We start from the raw sequence: 17,268 nt of genomic DNA, 5'->3' as shown, positions 1-17,268 counted from the left end.
GGTCAGTGTCGTGTGTTTTCTTCAATTGCTTGTTATCTTTTTTATCTTTGAGTTAGAGTCTCACTGTCTTGGAGCTCACCAATTCAGCTAGGCTGGCTGATTAGTGAGCTCTAGAGATTCACCTGTCCACTTTCCACTCCTAGGTATAAGGCTACAGATGTGTCACCATGCGTGCATTCTGTGTAGGTACTGAAGCTTGAACTCAGCTCCTTTGTCTGAGCAGCATTTCTAGCTCCTCTACCTTGGTTTGTAATAATGCTCTTTTGTTTCTTTCTTGATTTCTTGTTTGTTTGTTGAGACAGCATATCACCATGTAGGCCAACTTGACTTTGAACTCACCTTTCTCCTGCCTTGACCTCCTAAGTGCTAGGATTACAACCCCTGCACCATGCCTATCTTAAGTATTTCTGCTTTAATATTCTACATCCTTAGAGGTTATTTTTCTTAGAATTGGCCATGAGAAAAAACTTGATAGTTGTCTTTTTTAATTAGAATATTATCATTATATATCTTAGAAACTAAATCTAACTTCCTCCAGGTTCTAAGGAAATAATTTCCCAGCATTTCCTTTCATTGTACTTGTAGATTTCTTGATTTTTGTTGACATTGGGAAAGACTCCATGTGTGCATGCACATGCGTGTGTGTGTGTGGTGTGTGTGTGTGTGTGTGTGTGTGTGTGTGTGTTTATACACCTATGAGAAACACATGTATGACGGCCTAAGGATGACTTTGTTCACTTTTTTTTTTTTTTTTTTTTTTTTTTTTTTTTTTTTTGATATGGGGTCTCTTCACTGTTCTGGACCTCACTAAGTAAAGTAGGCTGATGGCTAATGAGCTGCAGGAATCTGTTCCTCTGCCTCCCCAACAGGGGGTTTATAAACACATACTCAGCACTTTGTTGTGGCTTCTCTGTATTAAACTCAAATTTACTAACTGGGCCATCTTCCCATGGTGAGCTTTTAATTTTGATCAGAGTTGGTGACATGAAATAGTAAGGAGATAGAAAACATCTGAAAGGGACTGATCAGATTTGTGCGGGTGTGCTGAAAATAGCACTAGCTTACAAGTTTCAGTGATAGTAGCTGAATGTTATTAGTATCTAGATGTTATCAGAAAGCAAAATTACAATAGACTTAGTTTAAAGATTTAATTGTATTTTACTTCCTACTCCCCATTCCTCTACCACTAACCCAGGACTTGAGACATGGTGTGTAAGTACTCCTTTACAGGGCTACACTGTCAGTTCTCATTTGGTCTTCAAGATTAGGGGACATCTAGTTTTGTAAAATTCATGAGTGTTCTTAGCTGAGCTGGAGGAAGTGAGTTTTATAGACAGAAAAAGATTCATCAAAGAAGAGTGTCCCTGTCCGTTGCTTACCTTTGACTAAAGACTCAGCAGTATGTGAGTCTTACTTGCTGCCTCTTAATTGCTGGTTTCTGATTTGTCTAGGATCCACGTTTGATTACTCCTTTGGCTTTTGCTTTAACATCAGATAATAGAGAACAAGTACAATCTGGATTGGGAATATTGCTGGAAGCTGCTCCACTGCCAGATTTCCCTGCCTTAGTGTGAGTTGTGTTCATTTGCAGTATCTCTTAATACGGTTAAAATGTCATTCTGTGTTTCTTCATAATCCTCCATGCATATTTATTAATAAATTGGTGAACTGCAGATTTTATTTTAATTACCAGTAAATCTTTTTTTTTTTTTTTTTTTTTGGTTTTTTCGAACAGTTCTCTGTTAGCTTGCGCTTTCTGAACTCACTTGGTAGCAGGTGGCCTCGAACTACAGAGATCCACTGCTTGCTCCGAGTGCTGGGATTAAAGGCGTGCGCCACCACCGCCCGGCTCTACCAGTAATCTTTTAAATAATTAAAATTCTGATTCCTGTAATGGAAAAGGACAAAGAAAACGTAGATGCAGGTTTTTTTTATCATGCTCTTTTGTCTCTTAATCACTTCTTCTGATCATGGATTCTAGACACTGAAGTTTGAACCAATTGCTTTAGTTCCTTTTGTAGAAAGAACTTTTCCTTTCTGGTTCATTTGCTAAGGAGTCCTAAGAACTACATGAACTCAGACTAAGCTGGGAAAGATCAGTGGGGGAGAGGGGGAATACTGAAATATTAAGTGTTTTATCATAAGATGGAGTAGATGATGGCCAGGCCAAAAAAATTTACCATATTCTTTCATTTCAGATAATAGTATACTGAAAATGCTGTGCAGTTTTTTTGTTTGTTTTGTTTTAAATTGAGTTTGTGTGTCAGGGGAAGACAATATGTAAATTGAATGGTTACTACAATCTACTTAGGATTTAATTTTTAGAACTTTAAGTAGTTTATATAATAGAATTTGTAAAAGTCATTTAAGTAATTGAAACTAGAGGTCAATAAGCAGGCCAGTGAACAAGGTTTTGCTTTGTAAATAGTTTATTACACCAAAACCACACCATTCATTTTAATATCTGTTATCTGTGCAACTTTCACTCTCTCAATGTAAGAGATGAGTTTGTTAATCCATGCTGTCTGTTGTTAAGTGACTTTAGTTGCATTTTGCAGAATTACTCATGTACATAGTCATAAATTAAAAGTTAAAGAACTATTGAGCTAATATCTGTAGCTGATGTTTTCCTGTGTACCGCCTGGCCCACAGTCAAGACAAATCTCTCCCACCTGCCTGTCCTGCAGCCACTCAGACCCAAGGAAACACACAGAGGCTTATATTATTTAAAACTGCTTGGCCATTAGCTCAGGCCTACCACTAACTAGCTCCTACACTTAAACTCAGCCCATTTCTGTTCATCTATATGTCGCCATGTTTTCTGTGGCTTTACCATTCTGCTCTCTAGATGGTGGGCTGGCATCTCCTGACTCAGTCTTTCTCTTCCCAGAATTCTCCTTGTCTGCTTATCCTGTCTCTACTTCCTGCCTTGCTACTGGCCAATCATTGTTTTATTAAACCAGTGTACAAAAAGCATTATCCCACAGCAAATATCTAAGCCAAATATCCATGCAATAAGAATTCTACTCCTTAGTTTATGTGGTAGTATTGGATTGGAGGGAAAAAGCAAACTCAGCTTCACACATGGTCTAATAAATATTTTTAATAAAAAAAAAAAAAACCCAAGCCAAAAAGTTTAAAATTTTGACAAATATGTTTAGCAAAATATTTTTTATTTCTGATATTATAACGTAAATACATTTCTCCCTTTCCTCCCTCAAAGCCCTCTCATACACCACTCCCTACTCTCCAATTCATGGTTTCTTCTTTAATTAATTGTCATTGCATGCATATATGTGTCGTGTTTGTGTATGCATGCATATATGTATTTGTTTTTATATGGACATGCCAAGGTGGACCAGGAAAGGCCCACAAGATCTCAGCCCTACACAAAGAACTAATCTTGGAGTGGGTGAGAACATAGATAGTGGGGAGAGTAGACAACCCAGAGACCTAGAGTGAAAACAAATACTTCTGTTCATTCAGAAAAATTATAAAAATGCAGCAGTGAAATGATTCCTGATGCCATTCTGCTATACTCATAGATCAGTGTCTTGTTCAGCCATCATCAGAGAAGCTTCCTCCTGTAGCAGATTGGAACAGATATAGAGACCCACAGCCAGACAGTATGCAGAGAGTGAGGAGTGAGAGACCTTGAACACTCAGCCCTAACCAGGATGTCTCCATCAAATCCCTCCCCTCAGGGGTAAGGGAACCTGTAAAAGAGGACACAAAAAGAGTGTAAGAGCTAGAGGGATGAGGAACACCATGAAAACCAAGCCCTCGAAATCAACATGGTCAAAGCTCATATGAACTCACAGAGACTGAGGCAGCCTGTACAGTGTACATTAAGTCCTCTGTTAATACATTTTAGCTTCCAGTTTAGTGTTTTTATGGGATTCCTGAGTATGTGAACAACTGGGAGTCTGATCCTTGTGTGTTTCCTTGGGCTCTTTTCCTTCTGTTTGTTTGTTTTGTCCAATTCTGATGTGTTAGTTTTTGTTTTATCTTATATTGTTATTACTAAAAAAAAGAAAAATTAAAGGTTCGTATAATGTCCACCACTGTGGAGAGGAATAGCTAATTATTTATATTACATAGGGCATTAATGATGACCTCTTTGGAGAGGTGAATTTGAACCAAGATCTTATGGTAAGAAGGAATCAACCTTCTTCTGATAGTTTCACACAAAGGAACAGATCATCCAAAGGCCTTGAGACATAAACAGGATTGGCTTTTAGTGGAGCAGAATAGAAATAAGATTGATGAGGATATACTGTGTGAGAAAAAGGGTCAGAGGAGAGTATAGATGGGACCAGGTGATACCATCTAAGATAAGAAGGTGTTTCTGAGTAATACAGTAACTTTGTACTCTTTGCAAATACTCTACCCTCACTAACTAGTGCTAGAATGCCTCCAAACCAAATATGGAATCGTCACATATAGTAAGTAGAAAAGAGTCCTCAGGAAAATTGAGAATGTTTCTCCAAACTGCTTTATTATGGTTACCAAAAATGATTTCCAATATATTTCAAGATGTATAGTCCCCAAAGAAGACTCATTTCAAATACTACCATAGTTCTATAACAACTCTCGGCCTTTTGCTCTGTTTTTGTGATTGCTTTTTCTTCCTGACTCTTATTCAGACTTGGAGAAAGTATAGCAGCAAACAATATATACAGACAGCAAGAAACCGAGCATCTGCCCAGGAAAATGTCTTTGCAGCCCTTAAATCACTATTTTCCAGCATCAGCAAAGTGCTTAACACCACCTCCTTCAAAAGATAATGCTCCTTTGAACATTGAGGAGCTAATAGAAAAACTTCAGGCCGGAGTGATGGTGAGTGAGAAGTAGCACTGTAAATGGGCTTGTGCTTGGTACTGGCCAACTGTCAGCTCTGATTATAGCATTTGTTTAAACAACTACAGATGCAAACTTTATCCCTTGACATAAAAACTAAAATCTGAATGTTTTTCAAAGAAAAGAAACAGTATAAAGTTTAAACACTTTTTAAAAAACAGCTGTCATTCTTATTCTAGCCTCCTTCCTGCCTGCCCAACATATGGCTTTTACATTACCATATGAATATTGAATCTTGCTGAGATAGCCAAATTAGTGAAATATTTGTTATCCACCTGAAAGAACATATATTTTTACTCTTCAGCTTTAATGATTTAGTTGCAAAATAGTTTCATTTTTCTTTTGTCAAATTTACAATTTTCTAATTTTAACTCTCTAAAACCAGGTGAAGGATCAGATTAATGATATAAGAATATCTGACATAATGGATGTTTATGAAATGAAACTTTCCACATTGGCCGTGAGTACAAGCTTATTTTAACTGTGTAATAATGTATGCATTTCACAGATGTTTTCCTAAACAATGGACATTAACAGTGTATTTTCTTCTAGTCGAAAGAGAGCAGGTTACAAGATCTCCTGGAGGCAAAGGCCCTGGCTCTTGCACAGGCTGACAGACTGATCGCTCAGTATCGCTGTCAAAGAACTCAAGCAGAGACCGAGGTCTGTACACTATAGAAATAAAGCATGTCTGATGCTTTCACAGTGAAATAAAAAGCATGTACAGTACTAGTTACAATTATGTGACTGACTAACACATGTTGAAACTGAGGTTAAATGCCTTGAGCATTTCATGCAAGTAGTTCCTTTTGTAACTCTCTTCCCTTTACTTTTAGCTACATTATCATCTCAATTTTCTTTCCAACCTGATTGATGTCAGAGATCCTCAGAATTATTATATTCTGAGCCCTTTCTTCCTTATTTTTCTGTTGTATAGTTTCAACCATTACTAAAAGTCAATGTTCCCAAGTTAATGGCAAGCAGAGATCTCCCCAACTCCCAACCCCCACCCCCGCCCCCAGCACTAAATAAACTATGTTGCCAAATTTAGTCATTTGGGAAATGCTTGAAACGCTGTATAATCAGTGGTAAAGTACTTACCTTTGGCTTTAAAATAAACTTATAGTGTAGTGGTCTGTGTACAGCTTGAGTTTACTGACTTAGAAACCTGGAAATCACCATTTCCCTCTGGTATTATTCACCAGGTTTGGCTGATTAGACTTAACTTTGATACAGTTTTCCTACCTTAAGTCTGTTTGTTACTCAGACACACTGCACTTTAGTGGTGTCTGTGTTTTGTCCCTGTTGCTTTATGGCAGTTCCCAAGGGTATTTCAAGGAGTGCCTCATCCTATCTCCAGTGTTTCAGGGCAGTTGTCATTGCTCTCAGATGTCACTGAAATTCCTTAATTTGACAAAAAATAAAAAATATCACTTCACTCCACATCTTCCATATTTTGCCAATAACTGCAGATAACTGCTTATACTGATTTGCATTTTGGTAGAACTTAACCATGGTCTTATATTTTCTTCTTAACTTTGAATTTCCTTAACCCTATTTAGAGCACCTTTTTTCTTGCTTAATACCTCATCATCTTCAGTTTTCGTCTAAGTGCCCACATCCACAAGCCTTCTATGGTTGTTTTCTTACTCGTGTTTGCCTCTCCTCCTGTGCCTCCACCTTGTGCTTGCCTCTTCATAGTACTTCCCATAGCATATGAAAATCATATTACCTCCCACCCTTACTTGTGATAGTAAAGATTATTTCTGAATCTCCAAGTCCCAATTCTTGGCATATGGTAAGTGCTTTATAAGTTTGATGATTAATGTATTTATGATAATTACCTTATGGGTTAAAACTTTGTTTAATAATATGAAATTCTTAGCAGATTCACATGGAATGTATTCATTACTTCAATGAATAAATTATAAAATTGTAGGAGTTTGAAAGAGGGATTAAAATCTCTGATAAGTAAAATACTTAAAATATTTTCAGGATAAAGATATCCTAAAAATTAAAAGAAATCTAACTGAAAAGAAGGAGGGAGAAATAAGCGTGTATTCTATCCGTGGATCATGTCTTGTCTGGGTTACTTTTCCTGTTGCTGAAGTAAAATACCTTGACTAAAGCAACTGAAGGAAGAAAGGATTTATCCAAGTGTTCAAAGTGTTAGGAGTGAAGTGACAGGTTACGTTGCACACACAGTCATGGAGTAGAGTGACAAGCATTCTAATGCTTTGCTCAGTTTCTCCATTTCATGCATTCCTGGCTCCCTTGCAGGATAAAGAGTACCTTCCAAAATTGAGATGGGCCTTTCCACATCAATTAACCTAATCAGATAATCCACAGAGACCCATCTCCCAGGTCATTTCAGATTCTGTTAAGGTGACAACACTAACCAGCACTTGTATTAAAATAATATAAAAGCATAATTTTCTGCAAAAATAAACCCTCCCTTTTTAATATTCTAGTGTTTATTTTTAAAAATATAAAAAAGTTTTAAAAAGAAGTACGAATGTTTAATGTCCTTTTCCCCCTATATTTTACCATGCTTTTGTTTGTTTTGACTGATACATTGAACTTCTAAATGCCAAGAAAGGAAATTAGTAATATTGAAAGAGTTTATTCCTCTCACTTCTCATAGTACCCTTTTACATTGTGTGTCTTTGGGGGCATTTTTAAGACAAAGTGGTAGATAGTATCCATTCCTTAATTACTGCTTATTTAGACTGTGTTCCCTAGTTAATTAGTTAATGCCAGCTTAATTTTAAATGTTAGATCAGTATCAATGATGTTAATATCTTATTCTTGATTCTTACCTGAAATGAAGAAACTAATGTATATAAACATAGCAGTTTAGTGTTGATGGCTACCCCTAAGGACTGTATCTTTTCATCTGAATACTATATGGAAAGTTAATTTTTTTGTCTTTGTATTGATATCTATTATTCTGATCATGCTGAAATTGCTTTTGTCAGAAAAATCTACTAAATTAAAATTTATAATGGTATAGTTTCACTATTCAAATTTTTGATAGCCAAAATGCTTCAGAATCTGTAATGTTAAAATGAGGTAGAGCAGTAGGTAAAGACCTTTGTCACTAATTCTGATAAATTGAGTTCAGTCCTCAGATCACAAATGGTGGAAAGAGAAAACTGACTTCCACAAGTTAGTCTCTGAACTCCACAAATGCACAGTGATATACATGCACTCAGACACACACACACACACATACACACACACACACACACACACACACACACACACACACACAAAAATAAATAAATAAATAAATAAATAAGCATAATGCAATTTTTAAAAGTAACTTTTGGATGAATGCTGTCATGTTATGGGTGGAAAATTCTCCACTATGAAACTTATGCACAAATTTTTAAAACAGTGCATAAGATTACTACCTTCACATTATATATATGAGGGATATGGAATATAAATAAATTTTGTGTTTAGATGTGGGTTTCATGTATATGTTGTGTATGTGGAATATTCCAAAACTCTGAAGAATCTGAAATAATTCTGATTTTCAACCTGAATCAGATTTGGAAGTAGTTAAGAATATACAACTAATACAGTTTTCTATAGTCCAACAGATGCTAAATTAGATATTTGGTAGCTCTTTTAAATTGTGTAATTTATCAACAATAATGTATGCTCATATTACATGTGTGCATTATTTAATACATTCTTTGAAGTATGTTAGACAGTTTTGTTGTGCCAACATCACATAGTGTACTTAAGCCAAGATAACTGGGCACAGTAATCCAGTGGAACCACCAACAGCTATGTGATACATTTTTATCCAAGCATTCTGGCATGATGTTTGTATATGTGATAGTGAAAAAGTACATGTTTCATTTTCTTTTGAGGCACGAACACTTGCGGGTATGTTAAGAGAAGTTGAGAGAAAAAACGAAGAGCTTAGTGTGTTGCTGAAGTCACAACAGCTGGAATCTGAAAGAGCCCAGAGTGATATTGAGCATCTCTTTCAACATAGTAGGAAGTTAGAGTCTGTGGCTGAAGAACATGAAATATTGACAAAGTCCTACATGGAACTTGTTCAAAGGTAAATTAAGTAAAAGTTTCTTTGTAAAGTTAGAACCTAAGTGAACATGCCACATTTCCTCAACCCTAAATAATTTTTAAAAATATTTCTTAAATTGTCATGACACCGTAAAATATGTAATTCTTCAGAGATTTAAGACTGCCTAAACATGAGCTGAATAAGAACAACAATAGACGTGTCAAAGTCATAGGGAAAAGACCATGAGGCCTCAGTCCTACACAAAGAACTGCAGGCAACTAAGGAATTCTGGTAGCCAGAGAAATAGTCTAGTCTAGAGAAGGGCAGACCAGTTGGTTTTCTGATACCAAATGGTTAGCCCTGCAAGTATATAACTAATATTCCACAGACCAACAGTCTCTATGTATTTTTAAAGTCACAGGTTATATCTGGGAAGTAAGCTGCTCACAGACAAGTTATGTCATTTTGATCACTGACTGATCTCTATGGCCTGGAACAAGTAGTGCTTGATCGTGAAGCACTGCTGCTCTAACAGTTATTGAATGAGGGGCCAGCAAGATGGCTCAGTGTATAATGGCACTTGCCACCAAGCCTAAGTGTGACCCCCAGAATACATATGGTGGAAGGAGAGAACCCATGTACTCAAACATCCACACACTCACACCACAGTACACATGCACCCCCTCCTGCACACACACATAATCCAAATGTAGTTGTAAAGGAATTATTGAATGAACTTAATTGTCACAATTAATATTAATATTAGAACAGACTGGTCATTTCAGCAAGTCAAAATTAGTTAAATATTGGGAATTTCATGTCATTTTACCTAACACCACAGAAATTTGAGGTACTACTTCAGCTGCCTTGTATTACCATTGAGTATAGTTTACTGTGCTATGCAGTGAGCTCTTTAGGTAAATTGTGTAGTGAAAGAGCATAAGCATTTATAATTTCAATAGGCATTTCCAGGTCCCCATGCTGCTTTCCTCTGATGCTGAGACACTTCCTTGTCTTTTTAGAAATGAGAATACTGAAAAGAAGAATACCGACTTACAGACTACGTGCGAGTCCCTGAATAAACAGATTGAGACAGTGAAAAAGTTGAATGAAACACTCAAGCAACAAAATGAAAAGTAAAATCCTCTAATTCTGTATTCTAATTATTTGTCATTCTGGAAAGACAACGATTCTCTTTCTACATAGAATATTGTTTTTTATTGATAGCTAGTAGATAGACCTTTCTTCTTTTACAATATAAATTTGTCAGATTTATAAGTAATTAAAACTTTTACTTAATACTTTTGGGGGGGTTAAAGTAGTATACATAATTTTATTCAATAATTTTTCTTTTATAATTTTAGAACTATTGCTCAGTTGATGGAGAAAGAAGAACAGAGAAAAGAAGTCCAGAGCCAGTTAGTAGACAGAGAATGTAAATTATCACGTAAGTGGCTTTGTTTGAGACACTGTCTGTTTTCAGCATACTTTGCTTTGCAAGAAAATGAGAGCATTGGTTTTAGTTTATTACTACTATTTACTTCCCTTATTTATTTTAAGGATATTGTTTTTATTATTCTCAACTTTTGTGTATAAAGATAGCTAGAATATATGCACATGAGTACAAGTGGTCATGGAAGAGGTTTTGGATAACTGATTTTCTGCAAAAGCTACCTGCTCAAAACTACTGAGCCATCTCTTAAGCCCCAACTTCATTTTTTAAATGACTTCCTAAACAACTTCCCTTTTCTTTGAGCTTTCATTAAAGCATTTCATTTGTTTGATCAAGTAGAAAATGTAGTGGGTATTTTTCTTCAACTCTAGGAATTACAAGAAATAATAGCCCTTTTTAAAATAAAATTTTTATCATAACAGCAGGTGGCAGCACTGGATAACTTAGAGTTACAAGTCTGTAAATGCCTTCATCTGTAAAATGACCATTATTGTTCTGAGCCACCTTCTTACTACACAGAGACCAAGCCCTCTTTATTTGCCATGTTTTGTGATCTCTGTTTTCCAGTAACCCTTGAGCTCTGCATGTCCAGTCCCGTCCCCATCCTGTCCTCATTCTGCACCCGTGCCCTTCTTGCCATGCTTGTTTAGAACAGAGGAAGTGGGGAAAGACATAAAGACTTGCTCTTTTATATACAATACTGGTAAAAAGGAATTTGGGAGTGTTTTGCTTTAATTATTCTCTTTTTTTTTTTTTTTTTTTTTTTTTTTTTTTTTTTCTTTTACATGCTGAATTAAATGCTGTTGTGAGTGTATTAAGCGTGCCCCCCCCCGCTTTAATTATTCTTTACATTTATTTTGTGGAGGATAGTGGTTGCCTATGTGGTAGGTTCCAGAGGTTAATTCAGGTGATGGTAAGCACTTTTATCTTCTGAGCCATCTCTCCCCTTGAAGTATTTTTTTTAAGTCAGTAAATTTTATATAAACATATTTCCAACAAGCTATTTGATCGTCTTCCTCATCTTCTTTTTCTTTTATAGTATCTATTTAAGTGCATGGCTTTTTGTGTGTTTGTTTTTAGATTTGCATAAAAAAGCAAAGTCCCAAGAAGAAAAGATTAATGTTTTACAAAAAGAAAAGGAAGATAAGCAGGAAACCATTGATATCCTTAGGAAAGAATTAAGCAGAACAGAACAGATAAGAAAAGAGTTGAGTATTAAGGTAAGAAAGACTCTTCAGTTTTCATTGCAGGAAAATGGAAAAAAAAAATTTTTTTTAATGGAATGAACATGTGTAGATGTCATAGTTAGGGTTTCTATTGCTGTGAATACACTTCATGACCAAGGCAACTCATATAAAGGAAAGCATTTAATTGGGGCTGACTTACAGTTCAGAGTTCATTATCATCATGGCAAGACACAGGCAGACATGGTGCTGGAGATACAGAGAGTGAGACACTGGGCCTGGTTTGAGCTTTTGAGACCTCAAGCCCCTGCCCCCTCCAGTGACACAATTCCTCCAACACAGACACACCCACTCCAACAAGGCCACGCCTCCTAGTAGTACTTCTTCCTGTGAGTCTATGCAGGCCATTTTCATTCAAGCCGCCACAGTAGGTTAATGTTCTGGTTCTTTATTAATTTAAAGTCATTAAAGATTTCTTAAGTGCATATTTATAGCTTTTAAGTGTGTAGAGAACATAGAAAGGGTTCATAGGTCTTTCTTCATGCAGGTAGCTTTATATAGGTTGATGGCTCTGTTTTTACTTACACAAGCGGTAAGGAATGTATATTTGTTTAGAGCCTTATAATTTGCAGAGAACGCCTAAAATTATTTTGTTGATTATCTTCTCTGATAAATATAAATATCAAATATTAACACTTGTAACTTACTGATGAGGAAGTGGAGTCTGAAGTTATATATAATTCAAATAATAGGCATACATTGTGAATTTTAATCTATTCTTTATATATGATTGTGAGTTAGCTGTGAATTGTGCTTTCTAGCCCATTTACTGCCAGGAAGATAAGAATAGCCCAACTTCAAGACCAGCTATTCAGAACAAGTATAGCATAAGGGGCATTAAACATGATGGAGTATTTATATCTGCATTAATCTGGTTATTTTTTAAGTACTATTTAGTATGTACTTTTTTTGCAAAAAAAAAAAATTATAGCTGCTATTCTGGCTTTGTGTGTGTGTGTGTCTGTGTGTGTGTGTGTCTGTGTGTGTGTGTGTGTGTGTGTGTCTGTGTCTGTGTGTCTGTGCCTGTGTGTGTGTCTGTGTATGAAACAGGTCTCACTTTGTAGCCCAGGCTGGCCTCAAACTTACTATATAAACAATCTTGCCTTTAACATACAGAAATCCACCTGCCTCCTGAGTGCTGGCTATCATCATTGGCTTTAAAAGATAATTTAAAAGTTCCAGTTTCTATTAATTTATCTTAAATTCCACTATGTAATTTAATTAAAATACAATAAATGTAATTTGTCCTAAAGTGATTCTTACAAGTAAAGAATAAAAGACATTTAAAATATCTCAGGTGAAAAAAACATTCTGTCCTGTTTATTCTCTATTTCTTATTCCTTCCTTACTTCTTAGGCTTCCTCCCTAGAAGTGCAGAAGGCTCAATTAGAAGGTCGTTTGGAAGAGAAGGAGTCTTTGGTGAAACTTCAGCAAGACGAGTTGAACAAACATTCTCACATGATAGCAATGATCCACAGTTTAAGTGGTGGAAAACTAAGCCCAGAAACTGTGAATCTCAGTATATAAACATTGTGGCTTTGGGGAATTTGTAAATGAGTACTTTTGAAGTATTTATATATTGGAGGTGGCAGTAAATGGAGGAAATTGTGACTCCAAAACAGTTATCATTTGCTTACTATCTATTAACTTAGTAAAATTCCTAATTTGATACATGTTTTATTTGGTCTTTGAAATATGAATTTTTAGATTCTGTGATTTGGTTTCTCTAATGTTTGCTCTTACATGTCTTATGTATTCTCATTTATGATTATATTCATGGATTATTTCATATCAACCATGAGTACATTTTCATAAATGTGTAAACATGTTTGAGTGAACACATAGATTATGAGTGCTACAATGTCATCTTTTGGGACTGTCATAATAAATATGGTTTTTCATTGACTAAAATGTCATCACAAAGTGATATATTTGTTAAATTAAACTTTCTTGATAGAACAGTCTTGAAGATGAATCAGTTAAGATCAATTGGTAAAAAAAGAAACAGTCTGATACTAAGTTAATTTCTCTCTAAAGTTAACACAAAATAGTAGATTGAAAGGAGTTTCTATTACTGCATTTAAAATAAAATAATGTAAAGCCTAAATTCTGAATTTGAAAACAATGCAGTAGTTACCAGAAATAATGTTTAAAAATTGGGAAGTGCCCATGTATTAAAGTCAGCTTAAAATTAATAATTTGTAGAATTATTTGCGGCTTTCTTTAGTTCTTTTGTTTGGCTTTTTTTATTTTGCTTTATTTTTTTGTTCCTTGGGACATCTCATATAGTAACCTAAGGTGTATGTATTTAACTCACTCACTTTCTGTTTTATTTTTTGCTGTTGTTTTTGGTTTTTTTTGTTTGCTTTTTAAGATACAGTTTCTCTCTAATCCAGGCTGATCTTGAACTCACTATAGAGCCTATGCTGGTCTTAATTCATGGTGATCTCCTGCGTTGGCCTCCAACGGACTGGAATTACAAGTGTGATCCACTATATCCAGCTGTGTTTTCTCTTTAAAACATTAGGTATGTTGACAAACCCATTCTCGCTTTCAAGGGTAATTGGATTTCTATTCTAGCTACAGTCAGAAATGTTATTTCCTGTAGTATACACATTTAATACATAAATAGTTTTTCATTTTTTTTTTTTTTCTGGAGCTGAGGACCAAACCCAGGGCCTTGTGCTTGCTAGGCAAGTGCTCTACCACTGAGCTAAATACCCAACCTGAGCCATTGGCTTTTAAAGCAAAAGTTAAGTATCCTTATTTAGGTATTTCAGTCACACAAGGGATTTTTTTTAGCACTTTTCACTTGAATAAAATGTTGAATGTGATATGCTTATGAAAACATTTTAGATCAGTACTGTAGTTTCAGTTACAATGGCAAACTCTTATCTGAAAAAAATAGAAATAGTAATATTTAAGTTTTAAATTGCACACAATTCTGAGTTGGTGAAATCTTGTATTTTCCTGTTCTATTTTGGATCAAGAATAATCTCTTTATCCATCATGTATCTACTGCATAGTCTACCTGCAATTTGGCTACTTACTATTTAACTCAGTTATCAATCATGTTTTCAAGTATTATAATGCTGTATTCAACTAACCCTTGTTTTGTAGTACTTAATAATGGCTCCAAAACATGCAAAAGCAGTCAGTTTGGATATAACTACTATGTATCATAATTAAGGGAAGTGGGATAGGTATAATTATATTTTGAGATCAATACTATAATTAAATAACTCATTACAGCACCTTTTTATAATTACCATTTTTAATTATTGTCGATTGTTATTTCCTTGAAGTACCTAATTTATAAATTAAGCTTTGTAGCTAGGTATAGTAGTGTATGCCTTCAACTCTTGCTTTTAAAGCAGAGACAGGTGGATCCCAAGTTCAAGGTGAAGTCTTAGTTTACATATGGATGAAACCATAGGGTTTGGTAGAACAGGAATTAGTTAAATTTTATAATATGTATCATAGGAAGAATCATAGTACATATAGAATTCACTGGTTCAGGGCATCTATGAGAGTTTTAGAGTATTTCTTCAGGTGAATAGGGACAGCTGTACTCCACTACATTCCTAGTAGCCTTTCGCAAAGTGCAGTCATTTCCGTCTTTCCTCTCTGAAGGAAAAGCATCTTTCATCACTTTCTTTTGTTTCTTGTAGCACATGTCTTATCATTCCTATTGTTCATTTCAACACTTAGTATATTGGGTACTTTTCTGCTTGTGATTTTGTTTCTGGTTCTATGTACCTTGGATTTTAAAAGCCAAAGTTTATATTTAAGTTTTTTTTTTCTTTTCTAAAAAGGTTTTAGTTAGGTTCACACTATTTTATCATAGTAGAGGATTTAGAGATGATTGGTATATGTATACCATGTCTCAAGAAAAAAACAAACTTTAGAAATTTATCAGTAGTATTATTACTCAGATCTGCTTAAATTTCTTGGGGGATAGGTTTTCTAAAATACATACTATCATATTTCCTTTCACTATTTCTACTTACAGCTTGCATAAATAATGTTCTTTTGATTGATTAAAGTTTATTCTAAGCTGTTCACTAATTTAATATGAGGATAAAAAGATAGAAAGGTAATGTATCTTAGGAAGAAATCAGATTTACTTTTTCTCTTTGCATGATTTTGCCTATATATTGTAGAGTCAAGTTTAATGTTTTTGTGACATACCTGAGTGTGCAAACAAGGGTCTCTGCATCGTCATCAGTTTAATTGTTCCTTTTCTTGGGCTCTTTTCCTTCTGTTTGTTTTACCCTATTCTGATATGTTAGGTTTTATTCTATCTTATTTTGTATTTTTAGAAGCTTATTTGTTCTCTAATGAGAGACAGACATGGAGAAGATCTAGATGAAAGGGGAGGTGGGGAGGTTGGGAGGGATAAATATAATCAGGATATGGTATATGAGAAAATTATCTGTTTTCAATAAAAGGAAAAATTTTAATGTTGAAGATATTTTGTTTTTAAAAATCATGGTATTTTTGGTATATTATTTTCCTTCCATATTCTCTAGTTTAAGTATTATTAAATCATGAGGTATATCACTTTCTTTTGCTTTCTCAATGATTACCAGTAAATATTAAATGTGTATTTCCCTCAATTATAGATTAATAATCATACATTTTCAGTTTTCACTGAGTTCAAATATAATTCAAGTATTCAAAATAATTACTTTTTTAAATGTGAACAATGTAACTGAATATTTTAGTTATGTAATTTCCCAATGACCCAGTCTTTACAGGGTTTTGCTATTTCAAAAGAAGATGGATAATCCTAGAATACATAACAAAGGCCTTCTAATGTGAATCTGATAAGAAAGTGACATTTTCAAAGTTAATAGAGAAGATTGGATCAGTTTCATTGTTATTAAAAACTAATTTTCCAGTAGCAGCAGAGGATTTAACAATGTGTTACTAGTCAATATGAGTTTACTCTGTTATACTTTCTAGACTGACATTTTAAGAGTTATATTTCATCTTAATCTCAACAATACAAAATGATCTAATGTATTAGTATATCTAGCCTTATCCTTTTCTTCATCTTCAAATATGACAGCTGATGAATAAGCCCTAAGAAAAAACAATAATGTTCATGTTCAATTAAGCAAGGTTTTAATATATCTCCAAGTCTAGGTAATAATCTGTATAATGCATAGAAATGATTCAAAGACAATAGTGAATCCAATCTCTTTGTGTTAAATATTGTTAAAGCTCATTTTGTATTTAAAGAAATGTACCCCATGACTTAAATACAAAATAATACATGGTCAAAATACATGATCAAAATGTTATGCATAGTTTTTACTTACAGGGCTTTATTTAGCTATATCTGTATATTTATTTAGTTTGTTTTTTTACTTATAGGGATTCATTATTTAGACACTAAAATTTAGCCACAGCAGTATTCATATACCAACACTGTTATGGCAAAAATTTTAAATAATGTCTTAGTTAGGGTTTCTATTGCTGTGAAGAGACACCATGACCACAGCAACTCTTAATAAAGAAAAACAACATTTAATGGGGTAGCTTACAGATTCAGAGGTTCAGTTCATTATCATGATAGTAGGACATGGTGGCATACAGGTAGAAATGGTGCTGGAAAAGGAGCTGAGAGTTTTACATCTTGAAATGCAGGCAACAGGAAATGGTCT

General features: G+C 34.6%; 1 protein-coding gene across 1 annotated transcript in view; it reads left to right on the top strand.

Annotated features, from left to right (window-relative positions):
- The window catches only part of Cip2a (cellular inhibitor of PP2A), a 30,233-nt gene extending 14,163 nt beyond the window's left edge, over positions 1-16,070 (top strand). Inside the window, exons 13-21 of the mRNA XM_028867463.2 lie at positions 1,452-1,570; positions 4,647-4,839; positions 5,246-5,320; positions 5,413-5,523; positions 8,745-8,941; positions 9,922-10,035; positions 10,264-10,346; positions 11,433-11,572; positions 12,953-16,070. Of these exons, the coding sequence (XP_028723296.1) occupies positions 1,452-1,570; positions 4,647-4,839; positions 5,246-5,320; positions 5,413-5,523; positions 8,745-8,941; positions 9,922-10,035; positions 10,264-10,346; positions 11,433-11,572; positions 12,953-13,123 (1,203 nt within the window). The 3' untranslated portion in view covers positions 13,124-16,070. The remainder of the gene's footprint in view (positions 1-1,451; positions 1,571-4,646; positions 4,840-5,245; positions 5,321-5,412; positions 5,524-8,744; positions 8,942-9,921; positions 10,036-10,263; positions 10,347-11,432; positions 11,573-12,952) is intronic.
- Positions 16,071-17,268: the final 1,198 nt, after the last annotated feature.

The sequence above is a fragment of the Peromyscus leucopus genome, chromosome 12 (genome assembly GCF_004664715.2).
Source record: "Peromyscus leucopus breed LL Stock chromosome 12, UCI_PerLeu_2.1, whole genome shotgun sequence".
NCBI classification, from domain to species: domain Eukaryota; kingdom Metazoa; phylum Chordata; class Mammalia; order Rodentia; family Cricetidae; genus Peromyscus; species Peromyscus leucopus.
This window is presented reverse-complemented; position numbering and strand designations above follow the sequence as displayed.